The sequence below is a fragment of the Anomaloglossus baeobatrachus genome, chromosome 2 (assembly GCF_048569485.1).
Source record: "Anomaloglossus baeobatrachus isolate aAnoBae1 chromosome 2, aAnoBae1.hap1, whole genome shotgun sequence".
Lineage (NCBI taxonomy): Eukaryota > Metazoa > Chordata > Amphibia > Anura > Aromobatidae > Anomaloglossus > Anomaloglossus baeobatrachus.
In genome coordinates, this window is record NC_134354.1 from 763,129,291 (window position 1) to 763,150,937 (window position 21,647).

Sequence of the window (21,647 nt, forward strand, 5' to 3'; positions counted from 1 at the left end):
TGTTATTGACCAAATACTAATTTTCCACTATAATTTGCAAAAAAAACTCTTGCAAAATCAGACAAGGTGATTTTCTGGATTTGTTTTCTCATTTTTTCTCGCGAAGTTGTGGTCACCTATGATGCCAATTACAGGCCGACCTCATCTTCCTTTTAAGTGTGAGAACACAATTGATGGCTGACTACATACTTTTTTTTCCCACTGTAAATGGCAGCTTTGATATTTGCTATACCAGTCTGTCCTGATAACAGAGCTTCCTACAGTGCAGCTACATCTTCTGCCGCGCTACGTTACCCTTAGGACCGAAAAATCATCTATGACTTTCATTGACCATTATTGATCCGGTTCACATCAATCGATCTCAATATGAAGATCTTCCCTTCTTTCTCTCTGCGACCGAGAGTCCAATCAGAATAACCACTGAGTAGTGAAGTCCTAAGGACAATTGTAGGATTATCCACCATATTCAGGACGGAAGAAAGATGGCCGGTTCCAAAACTCCACTTGTATTCACACCACAATGCTCCTTCTTTTTCTCCAAAATATTGTTTTAATTTCCTTGTTAATTACTTCCTGCCAGTCTTCCCTGTGAAAAGATAGTAACAATAAAAGTGTAAATTAAACTCCAATATTGTATAGTATGAGATTACGTAGTATAGTAAAGTCTAACTATAATATGGTGCATTATAATATTATATAATATTCAGAGAAAGGATCCAACTCAAAATCTTCAACTTTATTTAGAAAATTTTAAAAAACATCTACACATCTAAGAATCATCCATCGGCAAAAAACACCAACGCGTTTCTGGTGCACCTTGACCATGAGCTAAGGAGCAACCTGTACCGGAAACGCGTTGGAATTTCTGCTAATGGATGGTTTTTGGATGTAAAGATTGTTTTTTAACTTTCCAAATAAAGCTGAAAATTTTATATTCGTTAAGCTGGATACTTTATATATATAGTTGTTTTCATACCAAGAAGTGATACTGGTTTGAGTTCCTGAAAGAAATAGGCTATTATGGTGAGCTGAATTCTTTTTTATGTGTATAATATGATATACTAGAACATTAATATATATGTATAATATTAGAATAACATTATATAATATAAAATAAAAAAGCGTCTAAAGGCCCCATCACACTAAGCAACATCGCTAGCAACATCGCTGCTAACGAACAACTTTTGTGACGTTGCTAGCGATGTTGCTGTGTGTGACATCCAGCAACAACCTGGCCCCTGCTGTGAGGTCGTTGGTTGTTGCTGAATGTTCTGGGCCATTTTTTAGTTGTTGCTGTCCCGCTGTGCAGCACACATCGCTGTGTGTGACAGCGAGACAGCAACAACTAAATGTGCAGGCAGCAGGAGCCGGCTTCTGCGGACACTGGTAACCACGGTAAACATCGGGTAACCAAGAAGCCCTGTCCTTGGTTACCCAATATTTACCTTTGTTACCAGCCTCCTCCGCTCTCACTGTCAGTGCCGGCTCCTGCTTCTTGCACGTGTAGCAGAGTACACAACGGTAATTAACCCCATGTGTACTGTAGCTAGGAGAGCAGGGAGCCAGCCCTAAGTATTGTGCGCTGCTCCCTGCTCTGTGCACATTTAGCTGCAGTACACATCGGGTAATTAACCCGATGTGTGCTGTAATTAGGAGAGCAGGGAGCCAGCGCTAAGCGGTGTGCGCTGCTCCCTGCTCTCTGCACGTGTAGCTGCGTGCGCTGGTAACCAAGGTAAATATCGGGTTGGTTACCCGATATTTACTTTAGTTATCAAGCGCAGCATCTTCCACGCGGCGCTGCTGGCTGGGGGCTGGGACACTGGTTGCTGGTGAGCTCAGCAGCAACTCGTGTAGCCACGCTCCAGCGATCCCTGCCAGGTCAGGTTACTGGTGGGATCGCTGGAGCGTCGCAGTGTGACATCTCACCAGCAACCTCCTAGCAACTTACCAGCGATCCCTATCAGGTTGGATCGTTGTTGGGATCGCTGGTAAGTTGTTTAGTGTGACTGGGCCTTAACAGTATAATATAGAATTGGCTAGTATACAAATGTATGCGATACTACAGTGTAAGGCTGGGTTCTCATGTCCTGTACTCATCCATTATCACGGATTCATTACATATCCGTTGGGAAAAATTTATGCAGACGTAACTTTTTTGTCCATTGTTAAATAACGGATGTTGGCCGGATTCATTTGTAACATGTGGAGTCTATGGACAACGGAGCTGTTAACAGATTGCCATCCATTGCATTTGTAACTGATCCGTTGTTTTCTTACCGGATCCTTTACAAATGGAAGATAAATAGCAATCTGTTAATGGATCTGTTGTCCGTAGACTCCCATGTACAAAAAAAGGATCCGACAGAAACCAGTTTCCCAACGGATCTAGGTAGGATCCATTCTAATGGATGACTACAGGACATGTGAACTCAGCCTAATACTGTAAAGGACAGTACAACAAAATTGTATAGTATAATAATAGGCCAAAAATAGATAATAAAGTATAGGAAATCATTATTTTCTAAGTTCTTCACAACCTAAATCCAATAACATGTTTGTAACTGCGGCTAAAAGGTTAATTTGGGGGAAAGAATTGACGGCCTAAACTTAGGATACGGCATTCATATATGATCTGTGTGGGCACATATCTACAGTATGAACCCACTAAAAATGAGTAGCATAAAGAGTTCCTCAATATTTAGTAGGGTACAGCAGTCTATACATGCAGTGACTGGAGCTAGGGGATAGTACTAATCAGTCTCTAATTTCCAATGGGGCCACTTGTAGGATTTTCTGTGGAAGTACATGGTGCACACAGGATGAAAGAATGTGCCTTGCATAGAACCTGGTGGCGTAAAGTCAGTGACACAGAACACAGAATATTAGGATGATAGCAAAGAAAGACTCCCACATTGGATAAAGAAAAACTAAGGATGAAAAATTGCATTTGATCCTCTGGATTGGGGTTGGGTATCTCAAAATGGCTTAAAAGAGCACTTGCCCCACGATTTTGGTCAGTTAGGCTGAATGGAAAAGTCAAGTTAAAATGGTTGTCCACTACACGGATAACCTTGTCTTTAATGCCAGAGTCCCTAACAAGAACCTTAAAAGGACCTTCTAGATATGTCGGAACCAGTTTCCCCTGAGCTCAGATGACATTGCCATGTCGAATGAGCACTACAGCCAATCTGCGGCTGCTGACAGTCTGAAGCCCTTATTATGTTATCCACTCTGACAGAATATTGATGAGCCGCAGCCAATTAGCAGAAAACAAGGTGTGAGGAGAGTATGAGCCTTTTTATTTTACTTGGAAGACTTGGGCAGTTAAGAAGGGGTTGTCGGAGCAGTTAACAATCCCTTCGAATTGATCAAAAACCAGCAAGCTTCTCATGGATTTAGCAACTGGAAAACGTGAAGGAACTTCACGTTTTTATGATCTGTATAAATGGTGGTAGAATATTTTGCCCAAGATGTTCTCGATGCAACAGGTTCCAGTCTTCAATGTAATAGGAGAACGTCCTGGTAGATATCTCAATAACTAGGCAAAAAAGGTAAGATTAGAAGATGCCTGGGTCACGAAGAAAGGGCCAGAATAAACAAAGTGTGCCGTAAGTTGTTCAAGGACACAGACACTTCATGTCAAAAGCAACGAATAACTCCTCTATCTACAGTATAAGGAATAGTAATAGCTAGAAAGCATTGCAGTACTTTCAAAACTCTAGGACTAGGCTAATGAAAGATGGTAGAAAGCACATTCGGCTCCAAATTCCAACCTTGAGCACAGGTGATGTTAGTACAAAAGGGATATTATGATTTTTAAGAGTTGGATTTTCCACTTTTTTGTATAAAGAGAAAGTCCTAACAGACCATGTAAGACAAGAACATGCTGCCCACACCAAGACGCCGTTATCGAGTAGGACACGGAAAAATCTCAAGGTCAGGGTTTCTAACTTGACTTTTAATTTTTTTCTTGACAGCTTATCAATAAATCACGGACAGACAATACTTTTTATGGACGTATTGGAAAACCATATTAAATCATTATGATGTTATGTAATATATATCTTCAACCCATAATTCTGATATGAAGACCTGAGTGACCTGCCGTCACTGTAAACTGTAAAATGATAATTAACATCAAAATAATATGTATAAGTCTCTTTAGCTTCAAAAAAAAGTTATGGACACCTTAAAAATATTTTACTGGCAGGGCAAAAAAGTGTACTTATTTTACGGACTGTCCTGGAATTTCTGGACGGTTAGCAACCCAGTTCATAGTGACAATATTTTGTAGTATAGTCAAAGCATTACAAAGCTTGACAGGCATGAGCAGGTGAAAAGACCAGGTTATAGGCAGTAATTTGGTGAAGATGGTTAACTGGTCATACAACTTAGAGATGAGAGGGAGAAGATGATCATCCTTCACTGTGATCAGGTTTAGCCTTTTATAGTCTATATAGGATCTCAAAGACCCACATATCTTCTTCAAGAAGAAAATGCCAGCTCCGAGTAGGTAAGAAACTGATGCCAAAGAGTAAGCCCAAAGCAGAAAGGTGCACACAATTGAGCGGCTGACTGCATCTGAACAGAAGAGATGCCCCAGACCTTGTTGAACATGAGAGTCGAGGTAACAATAATACCTTTAACCTGTAACCCAAATCACAGCAGACGTTCCTAGCAGATCCATAGTCAAAAATAAATGAGGTAAGGAAGGTTCATGAAGCCTTGAGAAAAAATTATGGAGAAGAAATGTCAGGCATTCCTCCTTGTTCGTGAAGCCTTGAGAAAAAATTATGGAGAAGAAATAAGTTAGGCATTCCTCCTTGTCAAGCTTAGACCGGAGAATTTACTAGTCTAGGACAATGGATAAAACAATTCTGGTATTGCTAACCCTTCTGACTGCAGTAAATGCACACAACCAAAGCAGCCTACAGAATGTTTACTATGAGGACAAAAGGGTCATCAGATGACATAGGATACATTAGCTGGAAAGACTCAATTAGGCAGATCTCTTTGATATGGCCTGCCAGATCCCTCCTGGAGGCCACTACCAATACTGAATATGGTGGCCAATTGAAGAACATACCTCTTTATATCATAGATGTAGTGGAGGATGTATGTCGAAGTTTCTCAAACACCTTGCGGAAGGTTGTCATGAAAGGTTATAGTGAGGTGTTGAGGTAGCATTGTTCTCTTCTTCCCAGAGGGGTAATGGCCAGGCAAGAGCTTCGTCAGAGAGAAACAAAATAAAACAGGCAATGTAAACTTGTCTGACAGTTTCAAATGGATTGTTCAAAGTGCCCAAAAAGTTTTCCGGTTGTATTTCTCAGGATTGGGTCCAATGTCAAGAGATGACATAAATTCCATGGAAAAGTAGCATTTGCTTTTTCCTCAACTGGAGAAAACTGTTAGACCGGAATACTTTGAAACAGTGGTCTACCGCAAACTAGAGTGAGGTACAAAGTATGACATAAAAGTCAGCCAATCCCTCTAAACTCTACTGGAGTAACCAACTATCTTATGCATTTCAGGGTGTGCTGCCTCTCCCCTGATGATGTTGGGGGAAGAACAGATCAGGTATGTTTACCAATCCTTTTGTTCTTACAGGATATAAGGTACTGCCAGAGGAATTTAGCAGTGGTTTACTCGCCTCAGTTGAGCTGATCTTGCATGTGTATTGGAGAGTTTGGACGTCTTTTGGACAACAGCTCTTGAAAGTCTCGGCCCAGCTTAAAGGCCACCTATACTCTCTGGCTGGACTTATGTTTTTCGATGTCAGTAGAATCAGCCAATAGTCTGATGTTTATGGGGGTTTCTCCAAGTTTCCCTCTTCAGATGATGTCAGGGACAGTGAAGGATGCAGCCGGTTGGATTTCCAAAGTCCATTCAATTTGTTCTCTGGGAGATTAGCAGCTGCTAGCAGAGCCTTTCTCATTCAGAACACAGCAGCACTCACCAATCCGAAAGGGCTTATATGGAGGACTCGGGCAGACATCTATCTAATGTCTATGGGAGCTGATCCTCGCATTAGTCACCAGAGGGATGCTTAGATATAATATAATTGGTCAGATCCCTAGGTAGTCAATATTTGGCAGCGAAATGCATCAATAATAAGGCACAGTAAGGCAGTAAGGCAATAAGGCAATGGCTGTGGGTCAGAACTGGGAGGTTAAAGAGGGAGTGGGCAGAAGAAAGGCAGCTCCAGGAGTCCATGCCAGAGGTCCATGCCTGGTCCACAGAAAGAAAGGCTGGGTGAAACACAGGCAGGTTAAGAGAAATATACAGACTCGGGACAGGATTCAAAACAAAAGTGGGCTGACAATGGTAAGAGGGTACAATACATAAAATTACCAGTGGTACCATCATTGATTAGCACAGCTGGATGACAGAACTGTACCACTTGAAGTCCTGCTACAAGCATAATAAAATATTACTGTACTAGCACCAGGGTCTATTGGAGGATCCACTGGTACTTTCGTGAATCTTTTCAATCCTGTGGCTATTTCTTAGGATCTCACTGGTAAAGGTTAGAAGAAAAGATTGGCCGTCCATCACACTCATGCATGGTGCGGGGCTGTAGAAGGTTATGGGACCTGTTTTCCTAACACAATTGGAAACTTTGCAAATAGTTTTTAAACTTTTAACAACCAATCAGATTCTATCTGACATTTTACTCTTGGACCCAATTCAAACATTACCTCCCTCCCAGCCAAAATTTTGGAAATGACAATTTTTTTTTATTTCTTGCTGGTTCCTGTCTGAGATACATAAAAATGATATATATCATGCACACAGAACGACCAGACAACACAAGAGTTTTGCCTCTACCTCATCTCTACTCCTGTTTAGAAAGCGACTTTTCCGCTTTTCTCCTTTTGAACTCTGCAATTTCGTCCGCTGTTAACCCGTGGGCATTACACCTGTGGTAGATATATACGTCATTAGTTAATCGGAAGCTCAAGAGTTAAAATTTGTACTTTATACTTTATCATCAGGTTACAATTCATTATTTTTTTTCTGTTTGTGATGGATTCACAGAGTCATCTTGGAGCTTCTGGGTCCAAAAGTAAAATCTGAAATGGGACCTCATCTGTCATTTCTAATTCTGGTATCTTATGATGGAGGACAAAGATCTATGACCAATGACCTATTGACAGCAAAACGTAACAGTGACCACTCTCTGCTTATTCTTCTTGACCTCTCCGCCACCTTCGACACTGTTGACCACCATCTCCTTCTCTCTATGCTCCATTCTATCGGCCTAAAGGACACTGTGCTTTCCAGGTTCTCTTCCTATCTTTCTGGCCGTTCATTCAGTGTATCATTTGCTGGCTCCACATCTTCTCCTCTTCCTCTCACTGTTGGGGTCCCTCAAGGTTCAGTCCTTGGCCCTCTTTTTTTCTCCCTCCATACTGCCCCAATTGGAATGACCATCAGCAGATTTAGCTTCCAGGACCATCGTTATGCTGATGACACACAGCTATACACCTCATCCCCTGAGCTCACCCCCGCTGTACTACAAAGCACTAGTGACTGCCTGACTGCAGTTTGCAACATCATGTCTGCTCGCTATCTGAAACTTAACCTTTCCAAAACTGAACTTCTTTTCCCTCCATCTCCCAACCTTCCTAAACCTGACATCTCCCTCTCTGTGTGTGTCCCAACGATAAATCCTAGGCAGCAGGCCCGCTGTCTGGATGTTATACTTGACACTGATCTCTCCTTCACCCCCCCATACACAATCTCTTGCCCGCTCCTGCCGCTTGCACCTCAAGAACATCTCTAGAATCCGCCCCTTCTCACAATGGAAACGACAAAAACCCTCACCGTGGACCTGATCCACTCCCGCCTTGACTACTGTAACTCTCTATTAATTGGTCTCCCCCGAACTAGACTCTCCCCTCTACAGTCCATCCTTAATGCAGCAGCTAGGGTCATCTATCTGGCTAACCACTACTCGGATGCCTCTGCTCTGTGCCAGTCATTGCACTGGCTGCCCATATATCACAGGATCCAATTCAAACTGCTTGTTCTCACCCACAAAGCTCTCCACAATGCGGCACCCCCCTACATCTCCACCCTCCTCTCTGTCTATCATCCCACCCATTCTCTGCACTCTGCAAATGACTTTCGACTAACATCCATACTAATTCGACTTCCCACTCCCGAATCCAAGACTTCTTCTGACCTGCACCAAACCTCTGGAACGCTCTACCCCAAGAAGTTAGGATGAATCACAACTTACTCAGCTTCAGACGCACCCTAAAAACGCATCTTTTTAGGGCGGCCTATCACACTCCCTAGCCGAACTAATTTCACCTAATCCCTACACAATTTATCAGAAAATAACCCCACGTCAAACTCCATGCCACCCAAATGCATCTCAAGGTTCTGGCCAACTGGTCCAGGAAGCCATTATCTATCCCCCATTTCCTTGAGATGGCTGGATTGTCACTGTAAATAAGCACTTGTACCTTGCCCCTCCCCCCACCTCATTGTAGATTGTAAGCTCTCACGAGCAGGGTTGCCTTTTTTCCCTTTAAATATTGTATAGTCTATAACTGTTACTTGTTTGTATATGAACCTCCTGAATTGTAAAGCGCTGTGGAATATGTTGGCGGTACAGAAATAAAGATTATTATTATTTATTATTATGATCTATGGTCGCTTCTCCAACACCAGGACTTGGGCATGAATGCTACGTCATCCGCCCCTTCTTTCACTCAGCTGCTATGCAGGGTATAGAATAAGGGCCTGTAAACTTAGACTGCATGTGAAAATAACACCCCAACCCTGCTAGAATGTTGCAATCACCTTGAGGGGGATGCCTACTTATCTGTTTTCTAAAACCTGGTCCTGCATTGCTTAAAATTAGGATAAAATTAAGCATACTCACCTACTGATCCCCGGATGTTCCTCCATACTGCAGATTGGTTTTCCCACTGGTCTCCTTGCTTTGTCTTCCAGCTGAGATCGCCATGTGATCGCTGTGTAATGGAGATGAAAATTGCCGGCACCCCTGAAAAATCTGCTGTTATTATAGAGGGGCTGAAACCCTTGTATTTTGGCAGCAATTTGTTTTATAAAACAAGCAAACAAAGAAAATGTGCTTTACTCACCCTCCCCAGGTCCAGGTCTGAGTTTCAACCCCTGCTCCTGGTGTATGGCTAACGCCATGCTGTCAGCCAATAACTGAGCTCAGCAGCTCTGCCTGAGTTGACATCACAAGGTGCTCACAGCTGCTGAGCTCACTGATTGGCTGTCAACATGATGTCAGCGCTGCAGACAATAAAAGATACAACCGGGAGCAGTCACTGCAGGACTTGGGAAGGTTGAGTAAAGGACAGCTTTGATTTAAAAAACAAATTGTAGCCAGGAGGGACAGAATTTTCCAAACCCACTAAATCCCATATTTGTATGTTGGTGCATTTTACACTATTAAATACCTGACAATGACACCTTATCTATTGTACTGTTGTAGCTGGTGCGATTTCAAGATTAAAGGGGTTTACCGAGAATGACATAAAATGGTGTCCCTAATATAATTCAAACTGTAGCCCATCCTAGTCACGTGTCAGACTGCACACTGAATCAATATAGTTCCCAAGACCTGTGTGTCAACTCACAAGAGCTGTATCACACATACCTCAGTAAGGCTGTCAAATGTAAAGAAATATATCTTTTCCTCGCTGAGCACAATGGGTGTTTTCTCAAGGATTTCCAGGTTCATTCTCCTCAATATTTCGTTTTTCAGTTGGGCCCAGTCAGTCTCTGCACTGCTATAAAGCTGTCAGACTGACTTAGGAGGAGGATGATAATGGAGATCTTCTTTAAACATCACAGTCAACAGTTGACTGAGGTATGTGTGATACAACTCTTGAAACACAGGAGCTGTATGTCTTCAGTCTGCAGCCTGTACTGAAACATGACTAGGACAGGCTGCAGTTTGAATTACATCAGATATGCCAATTTTTCCTTAATCTTGGAGAGCTCCTTTAATGTTATTGTTTATTGTGTCCACCTACATGTGAAGGTAATGAAAGAATGACATCTAGGCAGTGAAATATCAATAGTGAATCAGGTCCTGCTGCAGGTAGTTCTGGGAGACAGAGTTTACTTGTAGGTTCTAGTGAGTTTTTAGATAGTGAGTGAAATGTTATATAGGCTCAGTGTTTGTGAATGAGGATTCATTGTATCAAGCATAGTGACTGAATTGTGAAAGTTCGGACATGGCTAGACTATCGTTGGTGCCCAGGAAAGGGGAGCTAAGGGGAAGAGGAGCTCAGCCGCAGCAGGTACAGAGCCAAGAGGTACAGCTTTGAGTTTGTGGGGACCCTGAGACAGCAAAAGAGAAGATGGTGACAGAGGCAAGGTGTAGACCTGATATTGACTTGTTAAGGAATATTGGGCTTGCAGACCGGGTCACGGGTACAGTGCTAAAGGGAACTAAAAGTAAAGAAAGACATAATTAATGAGATGGATGGACAAAGTTAGCGAGATAATTTAATTGTCAAACACGTTGTAAGAAATTTTTTGACACGTTAATACGGAGGATTTGTTGATCAGGTCTTGCATCCGATTTCTTCTCTAAATATGTTCCAAATTTTATAAAGTGACCTGACTCCTTCCTCATCAGTACTGTAGGTCTTGGGATCCAGTGTCATCCAGCAAAGTGTAGCTGAGAAGGAGCTATTTAAAGAAGTCACCAACACAAAATGGGACGCGCGTCACTGGTGATTAGGTGTGCAATGAAACACGTTGGCCATTGCAACAATTACGCTAAAAATTGGCAAAGTCTACAGAATAAAGGAGTTCTGCAAAGTACGGAGAAAACGTGTCACCCAGTAACAAAGGCGTTTGAGAAGGGAAAATATGGCGATCTATGGCGCAGTAAGAAAGAAAAGACCCCCCCACTATGGAAGGATGCCGTGTAGAGCGATGTGAAGAGTAGCCCAGTCCACTGAAATGGTAGACAATAGAAAGACGAAAGAGCAGTACTGAAGAAATTAGGCTCCTCGTAAGAGGGGAGCACGGAAGAAAGGCCGGAACGGAAGGAAATTGTTCTGCCCACTGGGAGGCAGAGGAAGGGAGCATGAGGTGCTGATATGGCTGGTGATACAATTCTGGCAAGTGAAGAATCCTGCTGCTGGAAATCTACACCTCAAAAGTGGAGGAGCCAAAGCGGCAGAGGTGCTATGAAAGTAAAAAGCAACACACACATGAAGGGGCGCAGCTCACTGGGGTCTGGGTAACACTGATTTATTTTGACCCAATGATCAGAACAGGATGAACCAGAAACCAAGTTGTATGGACATGTAGTCACCTGCCCATCCCTGTGAGAGGCGGGAGCAAGGAAACTGGAGAAGGAACTGGGCACACTATTAAAGAGTGTGGCGGGGCATCAGTAGGTGCTGGTAGGGTTTTTTTCTATATTTTTAGACTATGCTCATTCTAGTTTAAGAAAATAAAAGGAGATGGATAGCCTATTTAAAAATCCACGTTGTTGGGATCATATATCATATGGTAGTACCATATTTTGGCTTTAAATAATTCTCAGTTTTGGACAAGTCGCAACTTGTCAGAAGGGTCAATCACAAATTGCCCCCTTCTGAGACTCCCAACTATCAGGTGTAATCTGTGGGGAAACCTGAATGTGTGGGGTTTCCCTGCAGCGCCTCCACAGGAGAAATTAAGTATTACAGGGCGGCACGGTGCCTGAATGGTTAGCACTGCAGTATTGCAGCGCTGGTGTCCTCAGTTTAAATCCCACCAAGGACACCATCTGCAAGGAGTTTGTATGTTCTCCCCGTGTTTGCGTGGGTCTCCTCCGGGTCCTCCGGTTTCCTCCCACAATTCAAAAATATACTGATAGGGACCTTAGATTTTGAGCCCCAATGGGGACAGTATTGCTGATGTATGTACAGTAAAGCGCTGTGGAATTCCTATCACTGGCTGGACCCGGCTCCTCCGGCTATCGGGGAGCTCAGGGAGAGAGTCAACACTATACTTTGGTTTGAGAGCGGGGTGTATCTTAAAAGAAATGCGCTTAAAAAAGTCTACAAGATTTGGGGGACGTGACTGGATACTCCAGGTCTTCCCTCCCCGACACTGTTGCAGGATGGCATGGGGGATCAAGTCCTTCTCACCGATTAATTACATTTTGGGCTAGGATGTTCTTTTGTATAGGCCCGATACACGTGTGGCGGTTGGGGATGGTGGGACGTAGTTAGGTTAAGAGGCGTACACCAAAATAAATCATCTATCTCGTGACATGTCTTCATTATGGGTGTGGGCTGCGGGTGCACTGTTTGTTTGTGGTTACTTCATTTGAATGTATATTTTCAATGTTATTTTGATGACCGGAGACGGTCTTATCCCTTATCCCGAATTGTTGTTCCAGGGGAAGGGACTGTTATGTCATGTGGGTTTTCCTTTTTTAATAATAAAAATGAACATGATTAAAAAAAAAAGAAAAAAAAGAGCTATGGAATTAATAGCGCTATATAAATGATTAAATATTATTATTATAAATAATAATTAATAATTTTAATAATTATTAATGATAATATTACTTATTATTGATTATTATTAACTAATTATCTAACGATATATCGCCGGGGTCACGGACTCCGTGACGCACATCTGGCATCGTTAGCGACATCGTTGCGTGTGACACCAACGAACGTCCATTAACAATCAAAAATACTCACCTTATCGTTGATCGTTGACACGTCGTTCACTTTCAAAAAATCGTTGATTGTTGAGGATGTAGGTTGTTCGTCTTTCCCGAGGCAGCACACATCGCTACGTGTGACACCTCGGGAACAACAAACTACAGCTTACCTGCGGCCGCCGGCAATGCGGAAGGAAGGAGGTGGGCAGGATGTTCGGCCCGCTCATCTCCGCCCCTCCGCTTCTATTGGGCGGCCTCCTAGTGACGCCGCTGTGACGTCGCACGAACTGCCCCCTTAGAAAGGAGGCGGTTCGCCGGCAACAGCGACGTCGAAAGGCAGGTAAGTAGTGTGACGGGTGTAAGCGATGTTCTGCGCCACGGGCAGCGATTTGCCCGTGACGCACAACCGACGGTGGCGGGTGCTTTCACCAGCGATATCGCTAGCAATGTCGCTGTGTGTAAAGCCCGCTTTTAGTCTCTGTATGGCAGCATAAATCAGTCATTGGATAGTAGTGTTAGTCTGTGTATGTCGGCATTATTGAATCATTGAAGGTAGTATTAGTCACTGTATAATGTTATTATTTAGTCATTGTATGGCAGTATTAGCCACTGTACAGTAGTATTAGTGAGTTACTGCATGTGTCGCGGGCGGAGGAGGGGACGCTGCGCTCTCCCACTGCTCGGGTCCGGCCGCTGTTGCTGCGGCTGCTGCTGCTCGGTGGTGGCTTGAGCGGTGGGCCGGATCCCGGGTACTCAAGCGGCGCTCCTCGCCCGTGAGTGAAAGGGTGGGGGAGTTAATTGTGGGGATTTGATATTGTCCGTGACGCCACCCACGGTTGTGGTGATATTGGTGACACCACCGCTGCTCTGGACGGGGATCCCGGGAGCGATGACAGGGAGCAGCCTGGATGTTAGTTCTCCCCTCCGTGGGTAGGGGGTTTGGTTGTCCCGGGGCCCGGTGAGGGATAGGGATGGATTGCAGGCGGGCTACGGGGCCTGGTGAGGTGCAGGGTCGCGGGGGCAGCGCTGTGCCACACGGCACGGTGGTACTCACTCAGCCAGTAACACACACGGAGTCTCTGATGAAACAAACGGCTGGATGGACGGGTCCCACAGACGGCTGCGGTGTTTTCCCCTGACCGCAGGTTGGTAATTTAAGTCCTTTCCTGCACTTTCCGTACACTCCTCCTGCGCTCCGGTTTCCAGCTGGCTCCCCGGTTCGGTACCGGTGGGCCACCGCCCAGCCCCGGCTACCCACGGTTCCACCAGACTGTCTTCCCGGCTCTCACAGACGGCCACCACCGTCTGCCTGACTGCTGCACAAGGGCCCTAGGCTCCAACCTAGGCCCCAGTCTGCGTCTGCCTCTCTGCAGACCTCCTCTCTCTTCCTCTGCCTGGACTTGTCTGCTCTAGTTTCCTGCCTCAGGCCATACAGACTCTTCGGTGGGCGTGCCTCTCTGCTTGACTCCGCCCACCTAGTGTGTGTGTCTGAACCCGAGGGAAGGAATCAGGTCTCACTGGGGATGTTTGTTGTGAACTGCTGGGGGTGGGTGTGTGTGTTGTTACCTGTGGCCCCTGGCTTGTCCAGGGCGCCACATTCCCCCTTAGTAAAATGCAGACCGTCCGCGGGCTGCCCGTCCATCACCGGTTTTATTTTTCTATTTTAAACTGAAAAGATATAAAAACAAACACCAAACAGTATACATTTCAAATCTTCCCATACGGGAGGCATAACACTTCAACCGTTGCAACAGCAATAAAACACTTTTAATAACAGCAACGGAACGGGTCCTTCAGTCACCCACCCAAATAACCTGGCCCTGATGCTGCCCCTAAGAAGTGGGCAGCACCCCTTGACCCCAGTCCAGGAACGGGCCCAGATTCCTTAACGGGATGGGTGCTTCGCTGCCGTTGCGGCCGGGCGGATTGCCGGAGCCGTCGTCATCTCCGTCGCGGCCGGGTGGACTGCCGGGGCAATCCTCATCAGCGGTGCCGGACGGACGGGACATCTCGTGCAGCGGTGTTCCAGGAACCAAATACTCGCAGAGTCCTGGCGTCCCTGCTTCCACAGCCGCGGTTCACATGCGGCCGGACGCCATCCGCCCCCCCTTAGTGTCTCTCTGGCACCTCCTCTACAGGGGCGGGGTTTTGGCTTTTGCGCCTCCACTGCTCGAGGAGACGCTCGAGCGGGAATTTTTCGCGCCCAAGATGGCGGCTTCTCCAAATTTTTGGCCGGACACCTCCGGCGGTCACAAGGCGCACCTCTACCAGATGGCAGAGCGGTAAGATCCTGTTCGTGACGCCAAGTTGTCGCGGGCGGAGGAGGGGACGCTGCGCTCTCCCACTGCTCAGGTCCGGCCGCTGCTGCTGCGGCTGCTCGGTGGTGGCTCGAGCGGTGGGCCAGATCTCGGGGACTCGAGCGGCGCTCCTCGCCCGTGAGTGAAAGGGGGGGGGGGGGGGTTAATTGTGGGGATTTGATATTGTCCGTAACGCCACCCACGGTTGTGGTGATATTGGTGACACCACCGCTGCTCTGGACGGGGATCCCGGGAGCGATGACAGGGAGCAGCCTGGATGTTAGTTCTCCCCTCCGTGGGTAGGGGGTTTGGTTGTCCCGGGGCCCGGTGAGGGATAGGGATGGATTGACGGCGGGCTACGGGGCCTGGTGAGGTGCAGGGTCGCGGGGGCAGCGCTGTGCCACACGGCACGGTGGTACTCACTCAGCCAGTAACACACACGGAGTCTCTGATGAAACAAACGGCTGGATGGACGGGTCCCACAGACGGCTGCGGTGTTTTCCCCTGACCGCAGGTTGGTAATTTAAGTCCTTTCCTGCACCTTCCGTACACTCCTCCTGCGCTGCGGTTTCCAGCTGGCTCCCCGGTTCAGTACTGTATGGTGGTATTATTCAATCATTGTATGGTGGTATTATTTAGTCATTGTATGGTAGTATTAGTCACTGTATGGTGGTATTATTCAATCATTGTATGGTGGTATTATTTAGTCATTGTATAGTAGGATTAGTCACTGTATGGTGGTATTCAGTGATGGTATGGTAGTATTAGTCTCTGTATAGCGGCATTATTCAATTACTGGAAGATATTAGTTAATATATGGTGATATTATGCAGTGATGGTATGACAATTTTAGTTACTGTATAATAGTATTAGTCAGTTACTGTATGTAATTTTAAGTTTCTGTATGGTGGTATTATCTCACTGTAAGGCAGTATTAAGTCACTATATGGAGGTATTATTAAGTCCCTTTATGGTAGTATTAGTATCTTTCTGGCGGTAATAATCAGTCACAGTATGATACTGTTAGTCAATACATGGTGGTATTATTTAGTCACTTCATGATATGATTAGTCACTGTATGGCACTATTACTCAGCCAATGTACAGTAGTATTTTTCAGTCATTGTATAGCAGTACTATTCAGTTACTGTATAATGGTATAAATCAGTTTTTAGTCGCACTAAAACGTTTAATGTGCAGGGAAGAGGGTGGTGGGGTTAAAATGCAATTAACCCTGAATAATAAAAATGTCCGCTTACCATTACCTATAAGGTTTAGTTTCAGGAGCACAGCTGCGCTTCGGATTGCCAGCCTGATTTTTTATCTTTTCTGTCCAGTCATTTTTGGAGTGCTGGCGGCATTGTCTGCACCGACGCTTATATTAAATCTAGGCCCTTTGGTCACACGCAGCTTGGTTTTGGATCCATCACAAACTTCAGAAAAGTTTTTTCACAACTTTCTCATTACTATGCATCAGTCACTCAGCAGGCGGCTGGTATATTGCGGGGTTTGGCAGTATATTTACATATCCGGCAGCTCCCTGCGATCCACGCTTTGTTGAGCCGTTTCTCTTATTATGCTGATCGTTGTATTTATTTGCCCTCGTTGTCATTTTTTTTTTCTCGCTTTTTTCCATCTTTTTACTCTCAATTATCTGCTTAGAGCGAGGCAAGCAGTTTCCTTTGCTGGGAGATATTACGCTATTAAAGAGAATTTATTGTGTTCCATAAAAGCCGTACCTCCGAGACGCCGCCGTGAATCTGAATACACTCCATGTTTTTTATGACGGCCCATAAGCTGCTCAGACAGAAGAAAGTGCTAAGAAGGGGTTTGAGATGCTAAACAAATTGCTGAAATCCTGACGTCTGTAATAATGCCGCTACTATATATAATGAAATATTTTCTGAAGTCACAAATTAGTGGGCAGGATGAAAAGTGGAATTTACTGCAATGGTGTTTTAAAAAGGAAAAAAAAAAAAATACTTATCAGCCACTCTCTGCCACCCCTGCAGCGGTCGAACTGCTCGGGTCCAGGAGTGTGCTTCGGCTCGAGGGTCTCCAGACCCGGGGGCCCGCGGCCACTCGAATGTAAAGGGGGTATTATTTACAGGTAATTAGAACTCCCTTACCGCACACCACGGGTGGCGTCACGGAGTACCGCCGCTGCTGATGGGAGTACCCGGGGGAGATGGAGCGGGGCAGCCAGATGATGTTCCCCTCCACGGGTATAGGAGGCCCCGGGACTCTGTATGGTGAGAAGCTGGTTACAGGGGAGCGCAGCACTGGTTGGAAGCAGGAAGGACCATGTACTCCCTCAGGCAGTGTTGGTGATGATGCGACCGCAAAGCAGACTCTGAGATCAAGGTAAACCAAATCTCTGGGTATCCGTCCCCTATAGCAGGGTTCCCCAACTCCAGTCCTCAAGGCCCACCAACAGTGCATGTTTTCAGGATTTCCTTAGCATTGCACTGCTGTTGGAACCAGCACCTGGGCAGGTAATTACATTAACACCTGTGCAATACTAAGGAAATCCCAAAAACCTGCACTGTTGGTGGGCCTTGAGGACTGGAGTTGGGGACCTCTGCCCTATAGTACTGCCGAGTGGTAGGGAGCCTGCCTCCGTGCACAAATTAGAAGGGTTCTGGTGGCCCATTGGCGTAAAGCTGTCCGGGCCCTGCTCTGTTGTGAATACGTTTTCCAGTATGGAGCTCCCTCTTGGGGTCAGTGCTGGCACTGCAGTTGATGTGTGGAATGGAAGCGACACACCTGCAGAGGACTGGCAATCAGAGTCAGATTGGGCTATTTAACTTAGTAGCTTTCTCTTGTTATTTGCCGGCGGTCAATTGCGCCTGTGTGTCCAGGACATTCTGCAGCCAGCCCTGCTCACTTCCAGAACTTCCCTCAGATAAGTGGTCTTGTACCACTGTTATTTGTTTACCACCTTTTGTTGTTGTTCTGCTTTGATACTAAGCATGATTCCTATTTTGTCTGTGTGGAGTTAGTGGTGGAATGGGATTATTCCTTGCTGAGAGTGTCTGTGTACTTAGCTCCATGATTCTGTAAGATTGGTGTTTTGTCATGCTTGGTATTATTCAGTCCCTCATCTGGATTAGTGTTTTTGGATCCCAGTAACATCTGAGGGCTGGTACAGTGGCGGAGAGGTTTAGTAATCTCGGGATTTTTCCATATCAGTAGTGCTGGTATTTATTAAAGTTTTTACGGCTGCAGACCATTGCTCTTTCCTATCCTTTTCTATAAAGATAGTTTGGGCCTCACCTTTGCTGAAATCTGTCTTTTCTGGCTTTGTATTGTGTTTTTCGATATCACCGTAGCTTTTACATGTGGGGGGCTATCTATCTATCTTTGGGGACTACTCCGAGGCAGATTAGCTTTCTTATATTTCTATCTGTGAGATTATTTAGTTCTCCGGCTTTGTCGAGGTGTCCAGGTCGTCGTAGGCACGCCCCACGGCTACTGTTAGTTGTGTGTCAGGATTAGGTCTGCAGTCTGTTAAGTTTCCAGCCACTCTGTTACCTTTTGGGATTCTGCATTATTTGATCCTACCCGGTCCCTGAATCATAACACTGCTCCCTACTTGTTGGTAGTGGAGCTGTGCTCTAAAGGGCTCACGCTTGGGATTTCTGTGGGCTGCGTGGGTTGGAAAGCCCTATCCCTCTCATTGCGCTAGTGCCCCTGATCTCTGAGCTTCTTGGGGACAGTCCATAAAGTCACTATCCTCCACAGGTTAATTGCCGGGTTGCCTGAAGCTACTCCCCGACCTAGGGTCTAGTACCCCACCATGCTTTCAGTCCCGGACCGGTTATTAGACTCAAGCTGCTGACCGTCCTCCAAGACCAGGTCTAGGCACCCAGCCTCAGTACACTGCGACTGGGTCTCCGAGACCTCTGGGCCCAGACGACCGTCTGCAACCCAACCTGTAACCCCCTGGGAGCCCTACACTCCCAGCTCCTCACTTCTCGAGGGCTAACACTCCACTCTCTACTTCCTCTTCCTTCCCGCCCACCATTCTGCCGGACCCCTAGGTGCGCGGCCCTATTTCAGCTCAGCAGCCCACTGGTGTGTCTGACAGGGTGTGATGTGAGGTGTGGTTGGGATTTGGATGCGGATGGAGGCAGTACCATAGGTTGGGAACCCAGAACCAAGGGGGGTTGAGCCCTGCACTACAGAGCAGCAAGTGCACTACCCTGTGATGCCCTGACTAGTCCAGGGGCGTCACATTTGTCTGTAACTCTCATTGCTGGATAGCAGATCTTCTTCTCCTTCCAGTTTAAATAGGAAGGATACATTGGTGTTGACGTACCTTTGACTTCTAACTGGTCTGCTTCGCAACTGGAGAAAATGTAGCATGATAATCTTCACCATATCTTTGCGAGTACCCCTCTGCGACCAATTTGCCTTTAAAGCGGTGAACTTTACCTGCGAAGTCATATTTGTTTTTGAGGATCCACTTACATCCGATAGCTTTCTTTACTTGTGGTAGCTCAGTAAGCTCCCATGTCTGGAGTTGGTGAAGGGACTCCATCTCTTCATTAGTGGCATTAATCCACTTCTACTTCTATGGACAGGAGGTTTTTGCATTTCTTGCCATGACTGTGGCTCAGGAAGTTTTCTGACCATATAAGAAAGGCGCTTAGCTGGGATACCTTTGCTTGGCCTTTCTGATCTCCTGACTGGACGTTGATCTGGTTCTTCTGTGTCTTCCTTGGTGGCTTCAGAGCTTATCCAGACTCCAGTGTCTTTCTTTTTCGGTGTCTGGATTTGGTGATTGCGATTCTTGTTCTTGCTTTTTAGGTTGAATCACTGGTGTAACTTCATGGATTTTGAGCAATACAAAGTTCTCATCAATCACTACTAGGGATGATCGAATATCACAAATATTCGGCTTTGCGAATATCCGACGAATAGGTCACCGCTATGTGAATATTCGATGGGCAATGTAAGTCTATGGGAAGTGTGGCGCCTTGGACTAGCCAGGTAGCCACAGACAGAACACACACACCCCCACCCCCGGACAGTTACATTAGTCAGACACAAAACCCTTGTTGCCTCCCTCCAGGGTCTGTTGTCCACACCAGGTGGGGTGGAGCCAGGCAGTTGGTCCCACCCACCGAGGAATTCACAGGCCTGGAGGCGGAAAAAGCAGCAGTGAGAGTCAGGAGGTGAAAGTGAGAGGTCACGTACTGCAAGTGTCTGGGTCGGAGCCCAGGAACTGACAGCAAGGTTGGCAGACAGTGGTGGCTGTCTGCAGGAGTTGGTGGAACTCCGCAGAGCCGTAAGGACCGGGGCGGAACGGAGTGAAGCTAAGCACACACAGGCAGGGCCATCGGACCCCGACCAGGCTTGGAGCCGCCGTCAATAGTCAAATCCGAATGTGACAGGAACCCCCGGAGTTCCCTAACAACTAAGTCCCGATTGAAGGCAACCGCTCACACCGTGAGGATATACAGCCACCGCCACCGGCTAGAAATCCAAGGGCCAGCGCCTGCGGGCAGAACGGGCTCCTCCGGTATCTATATATGGCGCCCTGGACTAGCCAGGTCGTCACAGATAACACAAACACCCCCACCCCCATTAGACAGGGACACCAGCCAAACACAAAACCCTTGTTGCCTCCCTCCAGTGTCTGATGTCCACACCAGGTGGGGTGGAGCCAAGTGGTTGGCCCCATCCACCGAGGAGTTCACAGGCCTGGAGGTGGGAAAAATTTGAGTTTGGAGTTGGAAGTGAGAGGAGTGAGCACTTGGGTGTCTGGGTTTGTGGCCCAGGCACTGACAGCAAGGTTGGCAGACGGTGATGGGCGTCTGCAGGAGTGGTGGAGCAATGCGGAACTGTAGGACCGGGGTCGGGCGTTGGCCCGCCGGTACCGACCGGGGAGCGAAGTGAAGCCAGCACACACAGGCAGGGCCATCGGACCCCGACCAGGCTTGGAGCCGCCGACAATAGTCAAATCCAAATGTGACCGGAACACCAGTGGTTTCCTAACAGCTAAAGTCCCGATTGAAGGCAACCGCCCACACCATGAGGGTATACAGCTACCGCCTAAGGCTAGGGACCCAAGGGCCAGCGCCTGCGGGCAAACGGGCTCCTCCGGTACCAATACACCGGGGAGCGGACTACCATTGGGGATCCATAGTAGTCAACTGAGAACATCAAGGTGCAGGGAAAGACAGCCGTCATCACCTGTCCGGGGAGAGACACAGCAGCCGGCTGCGTGACCCGTCCATCCAGCCGTTTGGTTTACCGAGGACTTTGTACATTTCTTACTGAGTGAGTACACCCGTGCCATCCGGCACCGCACCGCGCTGTCCCTGCAACCCTGCACCTCACCAACCCTGCCTCCCCGTCACATTATCGGGCCCCGGGACCACCGACCCCTACCCACGGAGGGGGAAAACAACATCCCAGCTGCTCCCTACCATCGCTCCCGGGATCCCCGTCACCAGCAGCGGTGGTGCCCATCTTCACTACAACCAGTGGGTGACGTCACGGACTAAATCCCCCAAACCAACCACCCTTTTCAGTCACAGGCGAGGAGCGCCGCTCGAGTCCCCGGATCCGGCCCACTGCTCGAGCCACCGAGCAGCAGCAGCCACAGCAGTGCCGGACCCGAGCGTTAGCGAGCGCGCAGCAGCGGCGGCGTCCTCCCCGCCCGCGACA

The 21,647-nt window shown here is 46.8% G+C and overlaps 1 protein-coding gene across 1 annotated transcript in view; it reads right to left on the reverse strand.

The window, feature by feature from the left end:
* Nucleotides 1–510: 510 nt before the first annotated feature.
* LOC142290027 (retinal guanylyl cyclase 2-like) overlaps nucleotides 511–21,647 on the reverse strand; it is a 125,777-nt gene continuing 104,640 nt past the window's right edge. The window contains exon 18 of the mRNA XM_075333970.1: nucleotides 511–586. Coding sequence (XP_075190085.1) covers nucleotides 511–586 — 76 coding nt within the window. The remainder of the gene's footprint in view (nucleotides 587–21,647) is intronic.